This window comes from Pipistrellus hanaki (assembly GCF_964339955.1).
Source record: "Pipistrellus hanaki genome assembly, chromosome: 3".
NCBI classification, from domain to species: Eukaryota; Metazoa; Chordata; class Mammalia; order Chiroptera; family Vespertilionidae; genus Pipistrellus; species Pipistrellus hanaki.
The window spans coordinates 105,630,805-105,658,633 of NC_140505.1; the positions used below are offsets into that span (position 1 = coordinate 105,630,805).

General features: G+C 39.8%; 1 protein-coding gene across 15 annotated transcripts in view; it reads right to left on the minus strand.

Moving 5' to 3' along the window:
* The window catches only part of WNK1 (WNK lysine deficient protein kinase 1), a 128,332-nt gene extending 110,124 nt beyond the window's left edge, over positions 1 to 18,208 (minus strand). For 2 of the 15 annotated variants that reach the window (XM_084878718.1, XM_084878717.1), the window contains exon 1: positions 16,268 to 18,085. In XM_084878718.1, the coding sequence (XP_084734844.1) occupies positions 16,268 to 17,038 (771 nt within the window). In that variant the 5' untranslated portion in view covers positions 17,039 to 18,085. Of the gene's footprint in view, positions 1 to 16,267 lie in introns of all 15 variants that reach the window. The other 13 variants (XM_084878708.1, XM_084878706.1, XM_084878704.1 and 10 more) reach the window with 12 other exon arrangements.
* Positions 18,209 to 27,829: the final 9,621 nt, after the last annotated feature.

Here is a 27,829-nt window from a genome sequence, read left to right on the forward strand (position 1 = left end):
AAAGGTGCTAAAGAATTTTAGTCCCACTGGTTCGATACAGTGAATGCCAGTATTGTATCTATTAATAAGGAACTAAATAATAAAAAATAGAAATAAAACTAACAACTCACTAAATTATCTACATTGTAAACCAGCAATTATAGAATTTTACATGTGCCTAACAAGCTATTATTTAAAATCACCATCATTTGTTCCCTTCCTAAGAATGAATACTGTTCAGAGTTTGTGTTATGATTAACAATGGCAGGAGCTAAAATTCATATAGCCACTATATTTTCATTTTGTGGCAAATATTTAATCAACTTGCTGCTTGGTTTAACAAGTCAAGTAAAAAAACTCTAAATGAAGTAGGGGTTTTTTTTTCAGAGTAGACTGTAAATAGCCTTTTTAAATGAAATAGGACAGAAAACATGAGTTTTGTGAAATTTTTGTCTTTTTATGTGTGCATGTACTAGGTCATAATATAAAATTTAATTATTAGATTAGAATGGGTCTTGAACATCACTGCAAAGTAGTCTGTCTAGATAAAAACTACTATACATTTAGTAACTGGAGGAGTGTTAGGGGAAATAAGACTGACTCAAGGTAAAAATCCTCCTTATCAATTGTTCAAGAGACTACGCTGAAAGGATACTTAAATAATTCTACCACTCACTTTACTAGTAAGACAACACACTTACTCAAGGTCATTCTTCTGTAGTTAGCATTAGAACCAAGCCTCCCATCCTAATTTTCTTTATACTATGTCGGGCTGCAGAAAGGCACTTTAAAAAACACCACCACCTATATCAGCTTTTAAGTGCTAATTCTGAATTTTCTATTTTGGTCTCTAATAACTAAAAGAAATTGCAGTTTAACACAAGGAACCATTTCCTCAAGTACTACTCCACTAGATTAATGATCGTGCCAGCTCTCCCATTAAAAGCTTTTTCCAGCTAGTTACTTGGTACTTAGCTTTTTATGGCACTTTTCTTTTCCCATTATGCTCAGTGGTGCATGCAAGGCACTAGCTTTAGAAATGAAACACATTGCTTTTGAAAATGCATGGCTGGGGCCATTAATATAACTGAAATTTCCCTAAAATTTAATATTCTGTCCAAATTTTAAAACCAAAGTACTATAAAATCTAAAAGAGGCCATATTTTTGTAATGTAGGTGCCTCACTCAGTATTAGACATTATATATATATTCAGGCATTATATATATTTTAAGAGGCCTCATTTAAAAACAGTAAAAATTTGAAATCCTTCATTCCCATCTCTTGACAAGTAAATCTTTACCAACAACAGGAGTCAGTAAGAAAAGAAGCATAAAAGGACTGAAGTCTAGCATGTTAAGAACTGAAGAGGTGATCTCTCTACAAAGAGCTAAAAAAAAATTAAACACTGCCTGTGGGAGCAGATTATCACTGCTTCATAAACAAAGCAAACATTTATTTCTACATCCTGTCCTGACAGCTACAACAAAGTCATAACATTACTTACAAAGAACCCAAAAAGGTACCTCAAATTATTTATCTAAACAACTTTAACTGTTTACCCTTCTAAACAATTATATTAATGATTACTAACAACTTTAATTGTTTACCCTTTTAAACAATTCTATTAATGATTACTAACAAATTTCCAGATTTTAAAATTACTAAACATTAGAAATGACAGGAAGTTATTTCTTCTGACTTTGGAGACTAGTGGAGACAAGTCAAATCAGTGTAGTAAATAGGAGTTTCAAACAATTGCAGAAAGAAAAAATAGAAGTTGACTGAGGTAGTGTCTGTCACACTCAAGGAGGAGAAAATGTATTAGTTACTCTTTATTTCTCAAGCCTGCAGAATATAGTAGAGACATTAAAAAACCCAAAATTTTTATTCCACAGTTCAGTCAATTCATGAGATTACATATAATTTTTTTCTTAGAAGACTAAGGAAATTTACAGATAACTGTATATGTTATGAGTATACTAGTATTTATAAATTATATTCACAACAACATAACTTAGATTATTTTCCCAACTGGGAATTATAAATTGGAAAGCAACTACCACTCACATGCCAAATATGAGCTGCCAAAGTTCATTCACTAATTATTCTAAAATATAATTAAAATAAGTATATTCAACTCTTAAGAAAGAGTGACAATATGATCATCACTGTTAAGCGAAAGTCAGTGGCGGTTTTAAGGAAGAGAATGCTGTCCTCCTGAACTGAGGGTTATGGTGGGGAGCGGTGGGAATCAGACTTCATCTATTGTTTAAATAATATAAAGTGAGTGTTTTCTTTCTTAAAATCCTTCATTTTTTCCCATAGCTTGGTTATGTTCATCTCTTTTTAAAAAGTGGACATGTCCTGTCCCATATTATTTTATTACGTCAATCATAATCTCAAGCCCTAATCACAAATGTTAGCACAACGACTGTTTCCTTCCAATTTCCACAAATCATTTTTTACATAAGGAATTTATTAGTTGTCCAAAACCCAGACTTACAGAGTATGAGTTTTGATTTTCATTGACACATTAAAATTATTCTCCAGCTGAAACCGGTTTGGCTCAGTGGTAGAGCGTTGGTCTGCGGACTGAAAGGTCCCAGGTTCGATTCCGGTCAAGGGCATGTACCTTGGTTGCGGGCACATCCCTGGGAGGGGGTGTGCGGGAGGCAGCTGGTCGATGTTTTTCTCTCATTGACGTTTCTAGCTCTCTAGCTCTCTCCCTTCCTCTCTGTAAAATATCAATAAAATATATTTTTTTAAAAAATTATTCTCCATACGCCTGAATATCTTATTTCTTATTATTTTTGCTTACAACCATAATGTATTTCCTTTGATAATTTCCACAATTCACTTTTAATAATAAATTACACACTATGATAATCAATTAGTCACAATATGTTAACTATTCTAGGTTTATGTTATATATAATATCTAATGTTAAAAAATATCTTCCCACTAGCAAATCTACACAAATCTCAACATCTTTATAAGATTTCTTAAAAATTCAAGCATCAAATCTAAATATTAAATACCATAACAGACCTCCTTCGGGCTTCTCACAGGTCAAGTAAACAGCATAAACAAAATTTAACCCTAATGTGAAATCACTTAATTTGGAAGCTAATTCCAACTTAATTTAAATCACTAGGAAACCACAAGCCAACTTCTTACATATTTCTAGTTAGAACACTAAATACAAAGTAAGTCTTAAAATCCTTCTAAAGCAACTAACAAGATATCCATTGCCAAAAGTTTTGAATTATGTTTCAGTCATAGTTACCTGTGGCAACAACTCAAAATTAAGTACCACTCAAAGCTTACATTTAATAGTACAATTCTGCCATATCTGAACCAGACACAAAGACAGATGAAAAATACTGTCATGTCAGTTTTTGGAAGCTAAACAGTCTAAAGTTTCCTGAGTCTGTGGTAAATTTTTTTTTTTTTGTAAATTATTTTTTTAAATAGCTATTGTGTAATATTAATATTTGTTTCATTGAACAACTAAACTACAGTAACATTGATACTAAATATTTACCACTTATCATTTCAAAAGATGTACCATACTTATAGTAAGCATTGATTTCACTATTTCTCATCAAATCAAGTATTAATATTGTACTTGAGAAATTACACAGCTGGATAATAGTTCTGTGATAGATCATATCTAGCTCTATATCAAAATTCTAGTAGACTAAATTTGGCCTAAAGTTACACAAGCATCTAATTCCATGATAAAAATCTTGTCTCTCATGCAGAAACAAATATAACTCTTCAGCTATTTAAAAACTGCAAATGAATTCACTGCTGGAAAATTCTGACCCACCCCTAACACAGTCATCAACAAGCAGGATGCAAACATGTTTGTCCAGAATCCCTGCAGTTGGTAGACATCTTTACTTTGGGCAGAGAAGACTGCTATTTCCCTACTGGAACTCCAGGAAAAAGAAGCCATCTCACCTTAAATTAAATATATTTATACATGGGGGGGGGGGGGTGGAGGGGGGTGGGGAGAACACAAAAAGCTGCAAATGAAAGGCACAGATACTGATTTTATCCAATGAAAATAGTAACTAAAAGCAACACTGCAATCATGTGATGACTATAACTATGCACATAATTTTCAACACATCACAAAACAGTAATAATAAAAGGGTTGATTAATCTAATCCTTTATCCTCAACACTTTTGAATGAACACCTACTCTGTGTGACGTTGTCTTTGTAAACATTCTAATCAACAATTATGACTCAAACACAAAATTACCGGTTAATTTTCTGCCTTTACTAGGCACAAGAAGTTGATCTGAAAAGGTTACATGTACTATATGACTCAAACTATATGACATTCAGAAAAAGGCAAGGCTATGGAGATGTAAAAAAGATTAGTGGTAGCCAGGAGTCAGTCAGGGTGATAGAACAATGAAGAGCAGTGAAAATATTTTGTATATTATAATGAAGGATATATGTAATATATGTCTGTCCAAATCCACAGAATGTACAACACCAAGAGTGAACTTGAAGGAAAATTACAGACTTTTCTTTATGATTTGTCAATATAGGTTCATCCTTGGCTTAAAGAAAAAAAAGAAAAAAGTATTGTTCAGGTGAGTAATGTTGATAATGGGGAAGGTTGAAACTAGCATGTGGGAGGGAGAGTGGGTACATAAGAAATCTCTGTACTTTCCTCTCAATTTTGTTGTAAATTTAAAACTGCTCTAAAAGAACTGTCTTGTTCTTTTCCAGTTTTGCTGGTGCAATTATCACAAGCATGTCAAACTCTACTTTTGTAGAAAAGTCCATTTTGACCATATTTTAGAAATCCTATCTAATAAAGAGGGTATGGTATGCCACTGTGTCGTCTAATATGATAACCACAGATGGCTTTTGAACAATTGAAATGTGGCTAGTATAAGGACTGAGTTTTAAAACTATATATTTTAAGAATTGTATTTCATTTTAATTAATTTAAATTTAAATAGTCACATGAGTTACTTATAGATTCTACTAGAGACCCAGGTGTGCGTGAAATCACTTGCGAGTAGCTCACTTCCGCTTGCTTCAGCTGGCCCCCCCCTTCAATGCTCTTAGCTCGCTACCCAGCCCTCCGCCACCTGTAGCTCTCCACTGCTAGTAGCTCTCTGCCACAAGTAGCTTGTGCCCCACCTGCCGCAAGAGCCGTTGGCCTTTTATGATATAGATTTTTGTATTTCTTCTTTGCTCAAACTAATTGATAAATATAGGATATTACCAGTGATTTGCATCTATTTATGCACTTCTTTAATCTCTCTTACTTAGATAAACCTAAATTTTACTATTAATGACTTAGTAATCAAATGCAATATACAATTTCTTTTTTCTCTTTTTTAATATATCTTATTTTTTACAGAGAGGAAGAGAGAGGGACAGAGAGTTAGAAACATCGATGAGAGAGAATCATCCATCAGCTGCCTCTTGCTGTGCCTGCAACCAAAGTACATGCCCTTGACCGGAATCGAACCTGGGACCTTTCAGTCGGCAGGCCAATGCTCTATCCACTGAGCCAAACCGGTTTCGGCACTATACAATTTCAATAGCCTAATCTCTATACTCCTCTCCTGGTATTCTATTTAATGGTAGTCTAACATGGGCTCTTTTTTTCCTTTGCCCACCCATTAGTTATTCCTAATTTGCCCTAGGAACCATTATCCTCCAGTCTCTTCCTCTATTTCTTTCTCTCAATATACATCTATCTCCTCTCTCTAGATAATTTCATTTACTTTCATTATTTCAGCTATGACTAATATAGACACTTGGGAATCACCATCCTCTTCCTAGAGATTTTGAACTTCTTCCTAGAGATTTCACAAGTACCTCAAACTTAACATGTAAAAAAAAACACAAAACTAAAACCGCTCTTCTTTCTCATTCCCTCCTTCAATTGACAGCATCACCATCTAGCCCCACCCTCTTACCCAGTCTTCTTTTTCCTCCAAATTGAATTAATTGCTAAACCCTGCATACTTTATCTCCTAAATATGTAAAGATGCCATTCCTCTATTACTTTCCTTGTTCAGGCCCTAGATATCTCATATTCATACCCTAATTAAACTCCACACCTCTGTACTCTAAATTTATTCTCCACAATTATTAATATGAAAATATAACCAATTTACTTCTTTGTTTAGAATTATTTAGCTACTCTTCACTACCTATAGCTGAGTATCTGTGTGGAAGGGGTGAATATAGAGTTAAAGAGCATCTATTTTTATAAAAGCCTAAGCAACCATTCGACCATTCAACCTGTAGCTATAATGCACTAACCACCAGAGAGAAGACACTCAATGCAGGAGCTGCCCCCTGGGGGTCAGTGTCCTCCCACAGTGGGAATGCCACTCAGCTGACCAATGGGCGCCAGACAACGGACTCATGGCTGGCGAGTGCAGCTGCAGCAGTGCAAGCCTCTCCCGTGGACTCTCCCCCTGTGCATTCCTCCCCATCCGGACCGGAACTGGGATCAGAACAGGCATTGGCATTAGGGGAATGGGAGCCTGGCCCAGGCTCCTCCCCACTGCCTGCCACTTTGCACACTACTACATCCCCTGGGGATGCCAGACTGCTGGTTTCAGCCCGATCCCAGGGGCCTGCTGGGATAGGGCCGTAACCATCAGACCGACATCACCCAAGGGGTCCCAGATTGCGAGAGGGTGCAGGCCAGGCTGAGGGACCCACTGGTGCACGAAACTGTGCACTGGGCCTCTAGTATAAATGAGAATGCCTGGAACTCTTCAGTATGTAAAAGAAACAATCTGTTGCATTTCCAAATTTACCTTAATCTACAATGAACTACCAGGCCAAGTAAGGAGAGTATCCACAGAGATGAATATATCAGGTTATTAAGCTCAAAATTATTAGTTATCAAGAGGATCTTATTACCCTAAGCTATCAGTTTGCTTCTAGTTACTAATATATTATAGAAAATGTGCACATTAATTATCATTTGATTCACTAATTAGTTTCATCTCTCACTGTTTGGTTTACATGTGCTTGTGTTTGATTAGCACAATGCCATCTACTACATACATACTGACCAAAAAAAAAGATCATCTGTTTCCAAGACGCTAAACCGTGGCTGCACAAAATACATCTACAGAAATAATTAATGTGGTTTTTCTTAACTAAACTGAATAGGATGATATAACAATTAGATTTCCAAACCGCTCTTCTTAAGTTACTCTGAAATTTCTTAAGAATTCTTAAGCTTCTCCAAATGGCAAATGATAGCAGATGACACTGTTGCTCCAGGAAGCCCAGAGACCCCGGGTGCTTCTGAGAATTTGGCAGCGGAATATGGGGCTGAGGTTTTTCGCCAAGGTAGGCTGCCTCATTAAGGACATGAAGATCAAGTCCCTGGAGCTCTATCTCTTCTCTCAGTCCAACAAGGAATCTGAGATCATTGACTTTTTCTAGGGGAAGCCCTCAAGGGGGCTTTTGGTTTTTTGTTTGTTTTTAATATATTTTTATTGATTTCAGAGAGGGAGAGAGAGATAGAAACATCAATAAGAGAGATTCACTGATTGGCTGCCTCCTACATATCCCTTATTGGGAATCGAGCCCACAACCCTGGCATGTGCCCTGACCAGGAATCGCACATGACCTCCTGGTGCATAGGTCGACACTCAACCACTGAGCCACTCTGACTGTGCTCAAGAACAGGTTTTGAAGATTACTATGTCACACAAAAGCAGACCTAGGCTGGCTAGAGGATCCAGTTCAAGGCATTTGTAGCCATTGGGGACTACAATGGACATGTTGGTCTGAGCTTTAAGTTCTCTAAGGAAGCAGCCACTTCCATCCCTGGCCAAGCTCTTTATCCCTGTGCATGAGGCTACTGGTACTTGGGGAACAGGTGCCACATGATGCCTTGAAGAGGATTGGCCACTGTGATTCTGAACTGGTGGCCTCATCCCAAACCCAGGGACACTGACCCTGTCTCTGCCCGTGCCAAGGAAGCCAGTAATCGAGGATGTCTACACTTTGGCCAGGGGCTGCACTGCTGGGATGTCATCTCCAAAACCTACAGTTATCTCACCCCTGGCCTCTGGAAAGAGGTTATGTTCACTAAGTCTCCCTTATCAGGAATTCACTGACCATCTTATAAAGACCACACCAGAGTTGATGTGCAGAGAACCCAGGCTCCAACTATAGAGCCACATAATTTTGAACAAGAAAAATAAAGTGAATTTAGCCTGTTTAAAAAAAAAAAAAAAAAAAAAAAGAACTCTTAAATTTCTGGGAAAATTGTATTTGCTCAAGATAACAAACAGCTTATCTGATAGTTCTTTTCTAAAAAAAACGATTAAACACATTCATTTAGCAGAACACATTTAATATGTTAATCTTCCAAGGCCAAGATTCAAATCATAAGATCAAAAAAATAAATTCTATATGAAACCCCATCTGAAAAATCTAAATGTAAATTATGGTGGAGATATCATACAATCAATTAAGTAAACCTCAAAATTAAGCAAATTACTGACTTTTCCTCCCACATATATTGTATCAATAACCAATCTTTTTAAAAACACATACAAAACTAAGTTTGCCAGCTGTCAAAGGTACAGGCAACTTCCAAATAAAAACAGTCCGAAGAAGAGCTTCTGGTAATTTCTCTTTAATCTGAAAAACTATTTCCCTTTTGTCTTAAGATTTGATAAAAGTCCTAAAATTGACAAAGCAAAATCTCCTAAAACCCAATTTTAATTAAGATGTTTTAAATATTCAATCAATTTGTAACGTGACAACTTATGGCCTTCAAAATGGATTTTTTTAAAGCACCATCACCCTTCTTTTATTGTATATAACACTTTACAGTTCTGAAAATTACTTTTTTTAAAAAAATATATTTTATTGATTTTGTACAGAGAGGAAGGGAGAGAGAGAGAAACATCGATGTGAGAGTCATCGATCAGCCGCCTCTTGCACACCCCCTACTGGGGATATGCCCGCAACCAAGGTACATGCCCTTGACCGGAATCGAACCCGGGACCTTTCAGTCCCCAAGCCGACGCTCTATCCATTGAGCCAAACCGGTTTCGGCTGAAAATTACTTTCATATAGTATTTCAGTTGATCCTCCACAATACTGTTAAGTCGGTAAGACATATTACTAAGTCAGCATCACAGATAGTTCCTTACTCAGAGTTAGATAACTGGGTAACCTAGAATCCAAGTGTTCTTCCTTGGAGCTTTTTTCTATTATATAGTATTGCATTAGATCACACTGAACTCTTACAGTACAAGACTAGAGAATCTGCTATGTACCAAAGAAAGGTAAGGAATATGGATAAAACAAACCTGAGTTCTATCACTATTTCTAACTTGATAACAGAAAAAAATTTAATATTTATTAAAGTATATTGAGCACCTACATATATCTTCAAAGAGCTCAAAGACTAGTGGAGTAGTCAGAGAAGGTAAAGACTTCAAATCAATTTAAGGACTATAAGAATGATCCCAAAAGGAAAAAAGATATTAGCAAATTCTAGAAACTAGTAATTCAAAAAGGATGGCATTTGGGAAAGTGACAGGTTGTAAAATTAAAACATTAGGCAGAAAATAGGTAAAGCTAATGAATCTGAAAGCACTGATGAACACCATGTTCAACTCCAAACTTCCTCCTATAAGAATGGTAACAACCATAAGAATTTTGCTACATGATTTTTCATGGATTTAAACAAATCAAAATCTGCACAGATACCTATAAAAGATAGCCTAAAAGAAATGCTGGATCATCAAATTTTATATATATATATTTTTTCCCCTCCCCCCAGTTAACTGTCACTATTTTAACTCTATAAAATAGGCACTTATTACATTCTATTTACAGATAAGAAACTGGACCACATGTGTCAAACACAAGGCCCGCGGGCCAAATCCAGCCCGCCAGGCCTTGCAATGTGGCCCGCACCGCGCTGTCATCACTGCACTCGGCTGTCAGTTTATGACATTGTCAGTTTATGACTGTTCAGTAAACCATTCGGCCCGCGATTTAGGCTGGATTTTAGATTTTGGTCCCTTCTCTGATTGAGTTCGACACCCCTAAACTAGACAAATCAATTAGGTCTTAATTACTATGTTATACCGCAGAAAAATAGTGTCCTTTTAAAATCTAAATTCAGGTCATGCTAAGTCTTACCTATTCATGCAGACTAGATTGGACCTATGGTTAAGAAAATAACCTCAAATAAAATGTAAGATACTAACAATAAACAAATGTAAGACTGGTACAAAAAAAAAAAAAACCCTAATAACTATAATTAGTATTAATATTCTCAGAAATTACAATTTGAGCATAACCATTTCTGCTGCTTTTATAGCTTTATCTAAAAAACTTAAAAGTTACTAGAAAACCCAAATAATAGAGTTAGGGTGATTTCTGAAAATGAGGACTTGGTTTTAGTTGAATGCTTTCCTAGGGTTTAACTAGGATAATTTTCAAATTACAGAATCTTGCACTAAAATCTGAATGTCAAGAAACAAACTCAGTCACCAGGCAACAAGATTCCCAATTTGTTTTACAAAAAAACAACTTCTTTCCAAGTTCTAATACTAAGACCAACTATGATACTAAAGGTCCAAAAAAAAAAGAGAAAAGGTAAAGCCAAAACCGGTTTTGCTCAGTGGATAGAGCGTCGTCGGTCTGCGGACTGAAGGGTCCCGGGTTCGATTCCCGTCAAGGGCATGTACATTGGTTGTGGGCACATCCCCGGTGGGGGTTGAGCAGGAGGCAGCTGGTCGATGTTTCTCTCTTATCGATGTTTCTAGCTCTCTGTCCCTCTCCCTTTCTCTCTGAGGAAAATCAATAAAATATATTTTTTTTTGCTCTCTGTCCCTCTCCCTTTCTCTCTGAGGAAAATCAATAAAATATATTTTTTCAAAAGAAAAGAAAGAAGGAAAACATTTATAAACCCCTAAAACTAAGAACTAACTACATCATTAATAATTAACCTAAATGTAATTCACAATTTCTCTACCACCAGGTTTACTTCCTCAGCAGTAAATCTACATCTATTTTATTTAATTTTTTTTTAATATATTTTATTGAGCCGGGACCGGTTTGGCTCAATGGATCGAGCGTCGGCCTGGGGACTGAAGGGTCCCGGGTTCAATTCCGGGCAAGGGCATGTACCTTGGTTGCGGGCACATCCCCAGTAGGGGGTGTGCAGGAGGCAGCTGATCAATGACTCTCTCTCATAGATGTTTCTGACTCTCTATACCTCTCTCTTCATCTCTGTGAAAAATCAATAAAATATATATTACTTTATATATTTTATTGATTTTTATATATTTTATATATGGCTCAGTGGATATATAAAAATATATATTACTTTATATATTTTATTGATTTTTATATATTTTATATATGGCTCAGTGGATATATAAAAATATATATTATTTTATATATTTTATTGATTTTTATATATTTTATATATGGCTCAGTGGATATATAAAAATATATATTTTATTGATTTTTCACAGAGAGGAAGAGAGAGGTATAGAGAGTCAGAAACATCTATGAGAGAGAGTCATCGATCAGCTGCCTCCTGCACACCCCCTACTGGGGATGTGCCCGCAACCAAGGTACATGCCCTTGCCCGGAATCGAACCCAGGACCTTTCAGTCCGCAGGCTGACGCTCTATCCACTGAGCCAAACCGGTCCTGGCTCTACATCTATTTTATTTTATTTTATTTTATTATTTTTTTTAATATATTTTATTGATTTTGTACAGAGAGGAAGGGAGAAAGATAGTTAGAAACATCGATGAGAGAGAGTCATCGATCAGCTGCCTCTTGCACAACCCCTACTGGGGATATGCCAGCAACCAAGGTACATGCCCTTAACCGGAATCGAACTCAGGTCCCTTCAGTCCCCAAGCCGACGCTCTATCCATTGAGCCAAACCAGTTTCGGCTCTACATCTATTTTAAAACAAATCTTATCTAACCAAAATTATCCTGTCTTTAATTCCATTCTGCCCTGTTTACAAAGGAGCACAGATTATTTCAAACAAGTCACCAATCATTCTACATAGCAGCTACCACCGAGTTATCGCAATTTTATCCATACTCAACAGGGGCTCTGAGAATTAAAAATAAACTAAGAAAAACTCCAAAGACTATTCCCTGAAATCTAGTTGTAGGACTGCAAATTCTCAAAAAAAAAACAAAAAAAAAAAAAACACCAACAAGGAATGTAGCACAAATTTTAAAAGTAAAGGTAAAAAGCCCTAGCTGGTTTGGTTCAATAGACAGATCGAGTGCTGACCAGAGGAAGAAGGGTACCAGGTTAGATTCCCATCAAGGGCACATACTTCGGTTGCAGGCTCAATCCCTGGCTCTGATCGAGCATGTGCAAGATGTGTCTCTCTCTCTCACATCAATGTTTGTTTGTTTCTCTCTCTGACTCTCCCTCTCTCTAAAGATAAAGTAAAAACAATCCTCAATATGCAAAAGGAAAGGTTCAGTTCTATCAGGTTTTAAGAATTACCTTAAGAACAAAAGAAAAACAAATTATGGTTTCTTAATCAGAGAACCACATCCCATTTCTAAAGCATTGCTAAACTTTTTATAAAACACTAGAGGCCTGGTGCACGAATTTGTGCACAGGTGGGGTCCCTCGGCCTGACTGGCGATCAGGGCCTGCAGTCCAGCCAGTGGGGAGGGACCACGGGAGGTTGTCTGTGGGAGTGCACTAACCATCAGGGGGGCAGCTCCTGCATTGAGTGTCTGCCCTCTGGTGATCAGTGTGCATGATAGCAACTGGTCATAATGGTCACTTAGGCATATATTTATATATATATATATATATATATATATATATATATATATACACACACACACACACACACACACACACACACACACACATAAATATCATATACTCACTATGAAACATGAGCCTTAACTTACTAAAAGCTAGAGAAAAGCAAGCACTAAGTACATTGGACCTTAAGCAAAATGATTTGACCTCCCTTTCAAGTTGATCTGGAGACTATTACATCAATACTTAACGTGAATGTATCAAGTGTACTCTGTATTTATTAACAATTTGGGGAGAAAAGTGCTTAAAGTAAAGTAAATCATTTCTAAATTTATCAGTAAGTTTTCTTAAAGCCAATCATACTATTGTTTAAAAACAAGGTCACCTGGTTGGAGCATCATCCATACATCAAAAGGCCAGTGTGGTTCAGTTGGTTGGAGTATTGCCTAGTATACACCAAAAAGTGATTGTTTGATTCTGGATCTGAGCACATGCTCAGCTGGAGTTGGAGGTTGGATCCACCTTTGGGGGTGTGAGGAGGCAACCAATGGATATTTCTTTCTATCTCCCGCTCCTTCCCTCTCTCCCTCCCTTCCCCTTTCTAAAATCAATTTTTTTAAAAATTAAAAACCAACCACCACCAAAATAAAAATAACACTTTCTTACCAAGGCAAATCATCTTTCATCTTAAGAGATCTCAGTTATCACTTAAGATCCTGTGTTATCTAAGCATTACCTATTATTATTAAATAATTTATACTTGTTTCAATAGATACCTATGCTTACTGTTACTCTAAAAATAAGCTTGATGGGAACAAGTTTGATTTATATACCATACTTACCCATTCTCCATCCCTAAAAACCTATTCCTCCCTTTGAAGTGGTAAAATCAATACCCATATCAGAAGTCAGAAATCTGATGATTTCCACACCAAAACAGAATTGCTTCATTTGAGATGTACTAATTAGCCATATACTAAACTACAAAATGCTCTTAACATTTCCCAAATTACTAGGTTCTAAGCAGTTTAATTTGTGTTCTTCACCAACCTAAGCAAGTCATTTTTACCTGCTCTATGATTTTAGGTTCTTTATCAAATAAGTGGGCAGAAAAACCTAAGATTTCTTCTGGTTTTAATACACTAAGATTTTTAACTCAACAACTGAAGAAAATAATTCTCCTGTCTTCCTACAGAAAAAACATATACTACTATACATTTAGTGAAAAGAGCTTTTCTTTCTTCCCAATAGTTTAGTAATCCCTTGGCTTGTTCTTTAATTAGGAGCCAAAAATAAAAACTCAAACACTAATCTACTGAATAGGTTACTAGGCAAATGTCCTAGTCAAAAAAACAAAAACACTGCCCACATACCACTATAAAGGATCTTGGGGCCAGAATAATCACATTTCTAAGAAACAAAATGAAAAATTATAGAAGCAGGGTCAAAAGGCATTTGGAAGTTCTAAACCAGAATGAGCTAGAGGTTCTGCAGCCAAATCCTGATAAGAATTCTTTAGATTGATTATGTCCATGCCTAGACAGAGAACAAAAATCCAAAGTCATGAGTTTTAAGAAAAACTGAGATGCTTGCACATAATTCTTATTGTGATATTAGATAAGTTGAGTGTTTTCCACTGTACCATTAGTTCCAAGATAATAAACTATTAGAAAATCCCAGGTGATAAAAAAAAACACATATATAGAAGTTTAATAATTGAAGCTAACCTAAGTCAATCCATAAAGTGCTCAACATTTTATTGGGTCCAGTCTTAAAAGGGTAATGTAACCAATTAATGAAAAAAATGTTTAAAAACACCTATTTGAGCATGAAACTATAACAAAAGAATAAAATCCAGAATCAGTAGCACTAGGCACCCTGGATACTAAAAAGAAATGTGTCTGTAAGCTTAATATTTGCTACAAATCAAAAGAAATCAGACCCAAGGTTTTTTTTGTTTTTTTTTTTTTTTTCGTTTTTTTTTTTTTTTAATATATTTTGACTGATTTCAGAGAGGAAAGGAGAGGGAGAGAGGGATAGAAACATCAATGATGTGAGAAAATCACTGATGGGCTGCCTCTTGCACGCCCCCTATTGGCATCTAGCCTGCAACCCCGCATGTCCCCTGGTTCATACCTGGAAGCTCAACCACTGCCCACACAGTAGAGCCAGGCAGACCTAAGTTTTTTAATAAGACTTACCAATAAGAATAAAGTTATAGTTTTTTTTAAAGATGTCACCTTTCCAACTCTAAATCACTATAAAACTGAGTAGTTATTTCACAATGCCTAGAAGTTTTATATCATTAACTATAAAACCTACAATATTATGTTCTAAAGAATTTGTCAGTGTTTAAATTGATTTTCTCCCACATGTTAAGTTGATTTTCCCTTCACATTTGATATGGCCTTGGTCATTTGGAAGGTGACATTCAAAGAACTACGTATTATTAACTAGGTAAAACAAAATTCCTAGATCAGTCAATTATTTTCATATCCTATTTCAGCTTGGTCCTTTTTCTTGGCAAAAAAAGAATATGGATAATGGCATTCTTCATGAAAAACGACCAAAAAAATTCTGCCTTTTCCATTCAGTGTTAACACTGCTTCTTCCAATAACCAATGTTCACTTCCTGATGAGAAAAATCAAGCTCATACAGGTCAAACAACAAGTAACCCAAAACCAGGTATTTAAACCTAGAATATACTTGTCAACCAGAATGATACACCATTATTTTCACCATGAAAACTTCCCAGAGAGATTAAAAAAGAAGCATTGTAACTCCTCTAAACTTTTGGGAAAGTTTGGCTTAAAAACCTTTTATAACAAACTTAAAACAATAATTTTGCATGTGCTCGTACTATTCATTGCATAATTTATGGGCTAAAGACATATTAGTTTTAATTAACAAGGTAAGATCACTGCTAGCTAGCATAAGGCATAAGCATCATTAGGTGGTACAACATCGAATACTCATTGTACCTTACTAGTCCCAAGGCATTTGGCCAGAGAAGAAAGTCTTTTTTATAGTGGTTATTATTAAATGCCTGTGTAACCGCCAACAAAGATATAGCCAAAGGAAGGTCATTCATGAACAAGGTCGTTCTTACTAAAAAAGAACAGTCTGATCTCAGTAGCACACCAGCAAGTCATCACTGCAAAGCCTTTGATGAGTCTGAAATGTAACTCAAAAACGTCCCCCACTAATTCCAAGTTTCCTGCGAGACTCTAAACCATAATAACAAATAGACAATGCATTTGTATCGAAGATTTTCACCACTCCTTCTCTAGTAGCAAATCTCACTGGCTATCAATAATGCCCCCAAATCTAGTTTCAATCTCTTTCAAAAGGTGGCCTCCCCCCGCCCAGTCAGAGCGAACAGTTAAAGAATGACAAGTAAAGAGTGAACTCGATAAACTGGCCTAACCGAGCACATTTGGGACCCAAACACACCGTATAATAAAGTAGGCGGGGCCATACCTGCAGTTCACACCAGGCGACCTCCACGGTGGTTTCAGTGTCCAGTCCTTTGTAGACCGTCTTAAAGGAGCCTCTGCCAATTTCTATATCAAACTTGAGAAAGCGGCCGTCGTTGGACATTCCCACGGCCTTGGTCTCCAGCTCTTCGATGTCATCCTGCTGCTGGCTCCGTTCCTCCTGCGAATCCTTGGCGCTGCTGCCGCCGCTGCCGCTCCTCGCTGATGCCGGAGGCTCCTCTTTGCCCCCCACATGGTCGGGCTGGGAAACTTGGCGGTCTTTGCTGACAGTGCTGGGGGCAGTCGTGGTGGTTGCTGGGCCCGGGGCAGCGGGTTCCTTCGGGGCAGCTACGGCGGCGGGAGGCTGCTGGGCTACCTCGGCGGCGGCGGCGGTGGCGGTCACGGTCTCCTCGCGATGGGGCTCCGGCGGAGTGCTCCGGGGCACCGCCGCGGCGGCGCTGGGCTGGGGGAGAGCGAGCGGGAGGCCGGGCAGCTCCAGCGCCGTCGCGTTGGAGTCGCAGATGACGCTGCGGCGGAAGAAGCGGTGCTCCGTGGTGGTGGTGGTGGCGGCCGCCCCGCGGCTGTCCTTGTCCATGGTGTGGCGGCGGCGCCGGTACTCCTCAGTCCTGCCGGCGCCGGCGTCGGTCCCCGCCGCGCCCAGCTTCTCCCCGACCGAGGAGTCTGAGCTAGAGCCATTTTTGGGGGCGGGCGCCGGCGGCGAGAGGAACAGGGAGCTCGGAGTGCCGCTCTGCTTCTCGGCGGCGCCTCCGGACATGGTCGGTCCACCGGAGCGAGGCGAGCCGGGTCGAATTTGTGAATGAAGAGAGGGTGGGGGGCCGACCCGGAGGGCCGGTGCAGTGTCGGCAGGTACCGCTACGACGGGTCCTGCTCCCGACGGGTTAGAACCACACCGGACCGCTCCTCACTTAGAACTGACAAGTCACCCCGAAGGCGAGGCGGGACACCGGGCCCTGCTGCGGCGGCTGCTGCTTGGGCTCACAAGGCGGGCTCGGCGGCGGGCTATGGAGGAGCTGAGCCACGGGGGTTAGCGCCTCGCGATCCGCAGCCATCCTGCGGCAAGCCGCGGGCGGGAAGGCTGGAGCGGCAGAGGCGCCGCAGTCATGAGGGGCGAAGCGCCGGCACCGAGGAGAAGCGGATGCGGCGGATGCGGCGGCGCCCCGAGCTCCCCGCCGCCGCCGCCGCTGCGCGGACTGGGCGGGCTAGGCCCGGAGGGCGGCGGCAACGCGCGGCAGGGACCGGCGCGGACTCCCGAGCGGTGGCAGCTCCGGGGCCAGAGAGAGTGGGAGGGGCCGAGGAGGGCCGGGCCCGGGGGCTCCCGGACAGTCAAGTCGGTCGCCGCCTCAAGAACGCGCCCCCAGCGAGGGGAACCAGTCTCAGAAGGCGTCCATCGCCCGGCCTGAAGGGTCGAAGCCTCGGTGCCTGAGAAGCGGGCCCCCCCTTCCCCGAGGCCTCCCCGCCCGCCCCGGGCCTGGCAAACCCCCGCCTCCTCCCGGGCCGGTGCCGGGGGCTGACGGAGGGAGGGAACGGTGGGGAGGGGAGGGCCGCTCGCCGCGGGGCCCGAGCTCCGCTGCTTCTCTGGGCCAAGAGCACAGGAGGCCGAAAGGACTGGGTGAGGGGGGCTAGGGAGAGAAGAGAGTAGTCACCCCGACAGGCACCTTCTGTCACCGAAGACCGGAGTGCAGAGTGAGTCGAGTATGAAGAGGCGCGTCCAACAGAGAAACTCGCCGCGCTAAATGGCGCCGGGAGTCTGAAGGCTCCACACAGCCCGCTCGGACCCCGCCCCCCACCGCCCGGGGCAGCCCCGCCCCCACCTCGCTCTCAGGACTCTCGCGCAGGCGTGCAGTACCGAGGCCCCTGGGACTTGTAGTTTACTCGCCAAAGGAATGCAAGGGGTTCAGGCGGAAGGAGCCTACGACTTCCGTGATGACTTGCGGCAGTTTTAATTTAATGCCTCATGGGAATTGTAGTTTTCTTTTGGAAACCGCCCCTTCTGGAAGGCTAATGGGAGCGTCGCCCTGAGTCGCCAAACCCCATCCTTAAATCAGCGCTAGCTGGGAAAATCATTATTTGGGGGTTAATTGTGGAAGAAGGGAAGGAAGGAAAAAAAAAAAAAAAAAAAGAAAGAGAAAAAGAAAAGGGAGGCAAGCGAGAGAAGAGATCCCTAATTCCTGTCAATGTTCTACTGAAGCAAGAGAAAACTCTTAGGGTTGCCATGCAAAGAAAAATGATCTGTTGTTCATCTTTAATGGAGAAAGCTGCTGAAGTGTTGAGTGACTGTAGGGCTGTTGGGATAAAGGAGGAACGCAAAGCAGGAGAAGCAGAGCCTAGGCTCAGCCAGATCTAAGGACTCCTTCCACAGGTTAAAATAAACTTTGTGGATTGCGCATAAGATTACTGTTGATTAAATGGGTTGAAGAAGGAAACAGGGAGAATTATCTTCTATCCTCCTTGATTCCATAGCAATCAAGATGAGTTGTGGGCATTCTCAGCTCCAGCTCTAAGACATTCTGGTTCTCAAAGATGGGCTACCCTACTTTGGATCATAGTGATCTCTTTGCTGGAATAAAATAGATGGTGTGGGGTGGGGGGGAGGGACTTGGCGTCTTGAGAGAGTAGACTTCTGTATAGTTGGTTGAAATCTAATTTCCATCTTTCCTTTGGTGGCTTAGTAAAACAACATCCCCTCTTTCTCTAGGGGTGTATGAAAGTACACATGTAATGTATTGCTTTGGACATAGAGGAAATTTGCATCCACATGTCACAGTAATGGAAAGTACAATATCTTTGGGCTCTCTCACAACTACTCAGGATTATACAGGTGATGAGCACTAGGGGGCACCAAACAGAGTTGGGGAGCCAGATGGCAGTTTAAAATGTCTAAGCCCGACGGGTAAGAGCGGGAAGCACTGAAATATATGCAAGGGCATCAGAGCGTCAACACACTCCTTTCTCTCCTCAGCGCCCACTGGGGAAGGAGCTCAGAAGCGCACAATCTAGCGGAGGACCACGCTAAGACTACGAGTAGTTTAGAAGCAACTTGACAGAAGATTCGTTAGTTCACACTAGTTTCCTAGGAAACGCCCACAACTTATCTGAATGAGCTCCACCTAGAGAAGTTTGCTGTATAATTCATATTAATTTGCCTATTAAGTAAAATAGTTATACACGTTTACAGCTTTTTTCTCTATCAAAAGCTACACTTCCAGGCATACAAAAAAGTTTGTTTTAAAACCAGTGGTTGCTAGGTTTCATGAAGCTAGCAGATTATAAACATTTTAAAATACAAATTCAGTAGGGGCAACTCGAGTACTAAAATAGTAGAGTTCCATTTACTAGAAAATATATTGTTAACTCATTTGCTATGGTAATGGTAAATCTCAATATGATATATGTAATTAGTAGTTTGTCTCCAATCTTAAATTTTAATATAAAGCAAAGGAAGAAATTACTTTAAAATACATTTTTATTATACGTCTTGAGGCAGATTATTAGAACTTGCTCAATTGTTGCTTTACTAGAAAAAAATAGTCTGATTTTAAATATAATCAAACTAATAAATTGGTGAGTTAAAAGAAGATCAGTAAATCACAATGTTCAAATGTTGGCACCATAATAAAACGATGCTATTTCTGTGTGAATGGTTATTTAAAAACTTTATTAGTGCCTATTTCTGTTTACTCTGCATTGAAACTTTGGCCACAATGCATTTGACACAAGTTCCTGGATGATCACCATGTCCTGTCAACACATTAGTTCAACCAGGAACAATTAAACATATTGTAAATAATTAACTTGATTGAAAGCTCTGCTTGCCCACATGACAGACTTTCCTATGTGCAACATTAGTTTTACTATGAAAACAAGTACAACTTTGAGTATAACTATATTGTGTACAATGGTTAGATTTAAAGGTTAAAATGTTTTATACTCTGGTTTCTCTTCAGATCTCATAAATCTTTCGCCTTTTAAAGGTTAAAATATTTAGTGTGATTATTTTACTACAGACACCTTTTTAATGCTTACCAACTTTCAATTAACATATTTTCTGTTACTTATTAATATATCCCTAATTGCATTTCTCTTTTCTGTCAATTCAATTATCGAGTAAAGAGCAGATCTCTCTCTGTAATATACATAAAACATCTATCTATAATAATCTTTAATAATAAAAGCATAATATGTTAATTAGACCAGGCAGCTGAATAATCTTCCCGACATCATTCCAGACATCCTTCCAGATGAAGCTGTGGTGGTGAGGGCCAAGGCAGAGGCAGTTAAGGGTGATCAGGAAGGCAAGCAAAACAGTTAGGGGCAATCAGGCAGGCATGCAGAGTGGTTAGGAGCAATCAGACAGGCAGGCAGGTGAGCAGTTAAGAGCCAGTGGCCCCAGATTGCGAGAGAGTGCAGGCTGGGCTGAGGGATAACCCCCTCCCCATGCATGAATTTCATGCACTGGTCTATATATGAAAGCCTAAGCAACCGAATGACTGAACAACCAGTCAACCAGTCACCATGACACACACTGACCACCAGAGGGCAGACACTCAACACAGGTGCTGCCCCCTAGTGGTCAGTGTGCTCCCACAGCAGAAGCACTGCTAGCAGACCAATGGGTGCCAGATGCAGGTCTCACAGCTGGCAAGTGCTGCTGCAGTGATGTGAGCCTCTCTTGGTTCAGACTGGGCACAAGCCCACAGCAGGCAAAGTGGGGCCAGGATGAGTGGGAGTGGCAGGCAGGAGCAGCAGGCGGCATTGGACTGCTGGTTTTGGCCCAATCCCCACAGGCCACACCAAAGGACCCCACTGGTGCACAAATCCATGCACCAGGCCTCTAGTCAAGTAATAAAAGAAAAGGTAGCAAAAAGACCTCAAGACACAATGGATGCACTAAACTCAGAGATTTGATTTTGTGACAGCTAGGTCCATAAAAAGAATACATGTAATTTATTTTCTCACACCATATTCTTTATTCACTTCTGTCCTTGTTTATTTTCTCACATAAATTCATGTTTCTTTCATTTCCCAACCATTCATAACTATATAGTAATGAAAGCCAGAGCCAGCGATGACTTAGTCAGTTGCTAAACACATAAAATCTACCTTATTTCATATGTCACATAATTCATAGGGTAGCTTCTTGAAGTGTAAGAGGAAAAATATTTTGAGAGCATTTCTCTTTATTTTTTCCTCCTTTCCCCCATTTCTCATGCACCTTTGTCTGGCCTGTGGATAATTTTAATTTTACCTTTTGTCATCTAGAACTCAAGGAAAACTGGATATTCAGATAGTTAAACAATGAAGAATTTAAAAAAAAAAAACTTTAAAAATATTTTTATTGTTTTTAAGAAAGGAGAGGGAGAGAGAAATCGAAACATCAATGATGAGAGAGAATCATTAATTGTCTGCCTCCTATATGCATGCTCCCCTGCTCCCTACCGCCCCTCTTCCCCTCCTACACTGAGGATTGAGCCTGCAATCTGGACATATGCATTGACTGGGAATTTAACCATGGCCTAATGGTTTATAGGTCAAACCTCAACCACTAAGCCACACCAGTTAGGCAAAACCTTTTATATTAAAATGAAATAAAGGGGGTGGGAGTGCTCTACATCAAAGCATATTATAGGAGAGGAAACAAGATGGTGACATAGGTAAACACCTGTACTTGCTGCCTCTCACAACCACATCAAAACCACAGCTAAATATATATATATATATATATATATATATATATATATATATATATATATATATGTGTGTGTGTGTCTGTCTGTGTGTGTGTGTGTGTGTGTGTGTGTGTGTGTGTGTATGGCCCAGAATCACAGGAAAGCTGACTGAGTGGAAGTTCTACAACTAGAAGGAAAGAAAAAAGTGCATTGAGACTGGTAGGAGGTGCAGAGGTCCAGAGGTGCAGCAAAATAGGCGGGCAACTGGATGTGCTGTTGTTTTTTTCAATTGGGAGGGAGATACAAGCTCCCGATTACTCTGCACTCCAGTTGTGGATGAGATCTGGAGATGCAGACTCATACAGGGAGAAACTGGACTGTCTGGCATTGGGCTAGAACATGAGGGTGGCTTTCCCTTAGAGGTGCTTGCAGCGATTGTTGTACCTGCATGAGAGTATGGGACGCAGAGATGCAGGGATCTCCCTAGTGCAGGGCTGACTGGCAGCCATTGCTGTTTGCTCCACCCTGGTGATTCCCTGAGATGCCATCCCACCAAAGCGGTAGGCAGCGGCTTTTGCATATGAATGGCCTATCATTTTGCAGCCTAAAACCTAACAAACTTCAGCTGGGTCAGAGAGTTCCAAAGTTTCCAAAAGAAGGGCCAAGGCTTTGCAGTAGCAGCAGCCTGTCTTTCTTCACAGCTGGGTCTCATCTGGGCACTTCCAAACCTCAAACAAAGAGGAAGAATCTGTAGATCTCGCTGTAGCTCTTGCTGGGAGGATTTAGGCAGTGGTTGACTTTGCAACTCCTTGGAGACCCAAGAGCCAGTGTACCCAGTGGTCAATGTGAGACCATACTAGATTACAACTCTTCACATCCATAAGTGACACACTCAAGGGGCAGACTCAATGAGCACCAAAGCCCCACTGAAGCAAATTCTGTCCCATAAGGGTGTCTCCAGCACAGCAGCTCTTCCACTGTAGACACAGCCAATTGGCCTGGAGGTCAATTCCTCCTAGTGATACCAACAGCAATCAAGGCTTAACTACAACAAGACTGCACCCAGCCCACAAAGGGGAGCACCAAGTGTGTCCACCTCAGGTGACTGGGGAGCCACTGGGCCCTATACGACACCTAGCACACAAGGCCACTCTATCAACTCAGGGAAGCAGCCAAAATGCAGAGAAAAAGAAACATGTCACAAATGAAAGGAATGGAGGAAAGCAAACTACTGAATATAGAGTTCAAAACCACAGTTATAAGGTTACTCAAGAATCTTCTAGAAACCTCTGAGGAACTTAGTGAGACCTTCAAGGATCTTGGTGAGAATGCCAAAAAAAAAAAAATAAATAAAAATAAAATGGAAAAGGACCAGTCAGAAATTAAGCATAAACTGACTAAAATAAAGAATAATATCCAAAGATCCAACAGTAGATTAGAGGATCCCAAGAATGAAATCAAAGATTTGAAATATGAAGAAGCAAAAAACACCCAAACAGAAAAGAAAAAATAAAAAAGAATCCAAAAATATGAAGAATATTTCCTTAGCCTCTGAGAAAACTTCAAGAGTACCAACATCTGAATTATGGGGGTGCCAGAAGAAGAGAGAGAGCAAGATATTGAAAACCTATTTGAATAAATAATGACTGAAAACTTACGCTGGTGAGGGGTGGTGGGGAATGTGTCCCTTAAGGGATGTCCAAGGGATCCCTACCAGGATCAGGCCTAAATGGGCAGTTGAACATCCTTGTCACAATCCAGGACTGCTGGCTCCCAACTGCTTGCCTGCCTGCCTTCCTGATTGCCCCTAATTGATTCTGCCTGCCAGCCTGATTACCCCCTGATCACTCCCCTGCCAGCTGGGTTGATGTCTAACTGCTCCCCTGCCAGCCTGGTCCCCCGCAACTGCCTTTCCCAGCTGGCCATCTTGTGGTGGCCATCTTGTGTCCACATGGGGGCAGCCATCTTGTGTGTTGGAGTGATGGTCAATTTGCATATTACTCTTTTATTAGATAGGATGATTGGGTTACCAAAGAGATCAAAGAAGAAACAAAAAAACATCCTGGAAACAAATGACAATGAAAACATAACAATCCAAAATTTTTGGGACACAGTGAAAGCCATCTAGAGAGGGATGTTCATAGCATTACAGGCTACTTAAAAAAAAAAAAAAAAAAAAAACCTAACCGGTTTGATATCAGTGAATATATCTTCAGCCTGCAGACTGAAGGGTCACAGGTTCAATTCCAGTCAAAGGCATGTACCTTAGTTACGGGCACATGCCAAGTGAAGAGTGTGCAGGAGGCAGCTGATCAATGTTTCTCTCTCATTGATATTTCTGGCTCTCCATCCCTTTCCCTTCCTCTCTGTAAAAATATCAATAAAATATATTTAAAACAAAACAAGAAAAGCTGATAATAAATTATCTAACTCTACAACTTAAAGAATTAGAAAGAGAGCAATAAGAAAAGCCCAAAGTGAGCAGAAGAAAGGAAATAATAAAGATCAGAGTGATATAAATGACATAGAAACAAAGAAAAATCAATAAAACCAAGAGCTGGTTCTTTGAAAGGATAAACAAGATTGATGAACTTCTAGCAAGGCTCACCAAGAAACAAAGAGAGAGGACCCAATAAACAAAATAGAAATGAAAGAGGTGAAATAACAGATCCCACAGAAATAAAAAGGATTGTAAAAAATTCTCTGAACAAGTCTATTTCAACAAACTGGTCAACCTAGAATAAATGGATATATTCTTAGAAATATACAACTTTCCAAAACTCAACCAGGAGGAATAAAATATATATATGAATAGGCTGATAACTACAGTGGAAATTGAAGCAGTAATCAAAAAACTTCCATCAAACAACAGCCCTGGGTCAGACAGTTTCATAGGTTCTGCTTCTCCACCAAACATTCAAAGAAGAACTAAAATCTATCCTATTATCCAGACTATTACAAAAAATTCAAGAGGAAGGAAGTCTTCAAAGCTCTTTCTAAAAAGCCAGCATTACCCTAATCCCAAAACAGATAAAGACACTACAAAGAAAGAGAATTGCAGGCTAATATTCCTGATGAACATAAATGCTAAAATCTTCAACAAAATCCTAGCAAATTGGATCCAGCATTACATTAGAAATATTATACACCATGAAAAAATGGAATTTATTCTGGAGATGCAAGGATGGTACAATATCTGCAAATCAATGAACGTGATATATCACACACAAAAATTGAGAGATAAAAATCACATAATCCTATCAATTGATGCAGAAAAAGCATTTTACAAAATCCAACACCCTTTCTTGATAAAAACTCAGCAAAGTGGGAATAGAGGGATCATACCTCAACATAATAAAAGCCTTATATGACAAACCTATAGCCAATCATACTCAATGGGCAAAACAAAAACCATTTCACCTAAGTACAGGAACAAGACAAGGATGCCCACTTTTACCACTCCTGTTTAACATAGTACTGGAAGTGCTAACCATAGTGATCAGACAAGGCATTCAAATTGGAAAAGAAGAAGTAAAACTATCATTATTTGCAGATAACATGATATTGTACACAGAAAACCCTGAAGACTCCTTCAATAAACTACTAGACCTAACAAATGAATTTGGCAATGTAGCAGGATAAAAATTAGCACCCAGAAACAGCCGAAACCAGTTTGGCACAGTGGATAGAGCGTCGGCCTGCAGACTGGAAGGTCCCAGGTTTGGTTCTGGTCAAGGGCATGTACGTTGGTTGCAGGCACATCCCAGTGTGGGGTGTGCGGGAGGCAGCTGATCGATGATTCTCTTTCATTGATGTTTCTGACTCTATCTCTCTCTCTTCCTCTCTTAAAAAATAAATTAAAAAAAAAAAAAGATATTGCTACAACAAATGTCTGATATTATGCCTATGGTTTCTTTTAAGATTTTTATGGTTTCCCATCTTATGTTTAAGTCCTTTATCCATTTTGAGTTTATTTTTGTATATGGTGTAAGTTGGTGGATCATGGTTTGATTCCTGGTCAGGGCAGATAGATGCCTTGATGGCGGGCTCAATCCCCAGTAGGGAGCATGCAGCAGGCAGCCAATCTATAATTCTCTCTCATTATTGATGGTTTTTTTATCTCTTTGTCTCTCTCCCATCCTCTCTGAAATAAGTACAAATATATTTAATAAAAAGAAAAAGAAGCCGAAACCGGTTTGGCTCAATGGATAGAGCGTCGGCTTGGGGACCGAAAGGTCCCGGGTTCGATTCCGGTCAAGGGCATGTACCTTGGTTGCGGGCATATCCCCAGTAGGGGGTATGCAAGAGGCAGCTGATCGATGACTCTCTCTCATTGATGTTTCTAACTCTCTATCTCTCTCCCTTCTTCTCTGTACAAAATCAATAAAATATATTTAAAAAAAAAAAAAAAAAAAAAAAAAAAAAAAAGAAAGAAAGAAAAAGAAATAGTTCAGTAAGGAAGAGAGATGACCATCCAGGCTATGTTGTTTTGATCACATTAATGCCCTCATGACCTTTTTCCATGACCACTGGGAATAACAAGAGTTGACAATGGGGAAAAGGTGGGGAAGGAAATAAGTAGGAAATTGTGACAAACAGACATGAGAGCCAAGGTCTATTTTAAAGGTCAACAAATCCATTTAGATAGTGTGATACCTTGTCAGCTTCTAACACACTATTATCTTTTAGTGTTATTTAACACTAAATGGGGTTTTTTAAAAGTCTTCCCAATCAGGGTGTGTACATAGGTATGTGTATATATGTATACACATACACACACACACACACACACACATACACACACACACACACACACACACACACACACACACACACATATATATATATATATGTGTGTGTGTGTGTGTCCCCCAAAAATGTATGCACACTTTAACAGCTGATAATTCATTTAAGTTTCACGTCTTTTCAGGTTTAACTGCTTTGAAATAATGGGTGAAGCCAGATTAAGCTTTGAACAACAACAAAAAATTTATCCTAAAGTGCCACTAAACTTTTTTTTATGCGAATAAATAAAATATAGTTTACAGTATAAAACTGACAATAGTTGACCAATTGAAGGAGCACAGATACCAAATGAAATGATACTTTTAAAAATGTATCTTTATTATTGAAAGTATTAAAGATGTCCCCTTTTTCCCCCCACTGACTCCCTCCACCCTGCCCATAGTCCCACCCCGTCCCTTCTGCTCCAGCCTATGGTACTATTATCTCTGTCCATGGGTTATGCATATCTGTATCTAAGTTCTTTGCTATTTCATTGCTTTGAGTTATCAGCAGTGCCTGGACCAGAATGGTCATCAGTTTACAAACAGACATTCACACACACACACACACACACACACACACAATTATTCCTTTTTGTAGAATTTTTAAATTTGAAAATGAGCTGTATGTTAAAAAACACTGACTTTATAATTATTCTAAGTGTGTACACATGTTTTTTTGTTTTGTTTTGTTTTGTTTTTGTAATATATTTTATTGATTTTTTTACAGAGAGGAAGGGAGAGGGATAGAGAGCTAGAAACATTGATGAGAGAAACATCGACCAGCCGCCTCCCGCACAACCCCCACCGTGGATGTGCCCGCAACCAACGTACATGCCCTTGACTGGAATCGAACCCGGGACCCTCCTGTTCACAGACCGACACTCTACCACTGAGCCAAACTGGTTTCGGCCATGTTTATACACTTTAACAACTGGTAGCTTAATTGATGTCTTTTTTTCTTTTCAGCCAGACTAAGCTTTGAACAATGAAAATTTATCCTAAAATGCTACTGGAAGTTTGAAAATGCTGTTGAAGTACAAACACTGCCTTTATAATTATTCAAGGCATTTATACATTTTGGGGGACAACCTA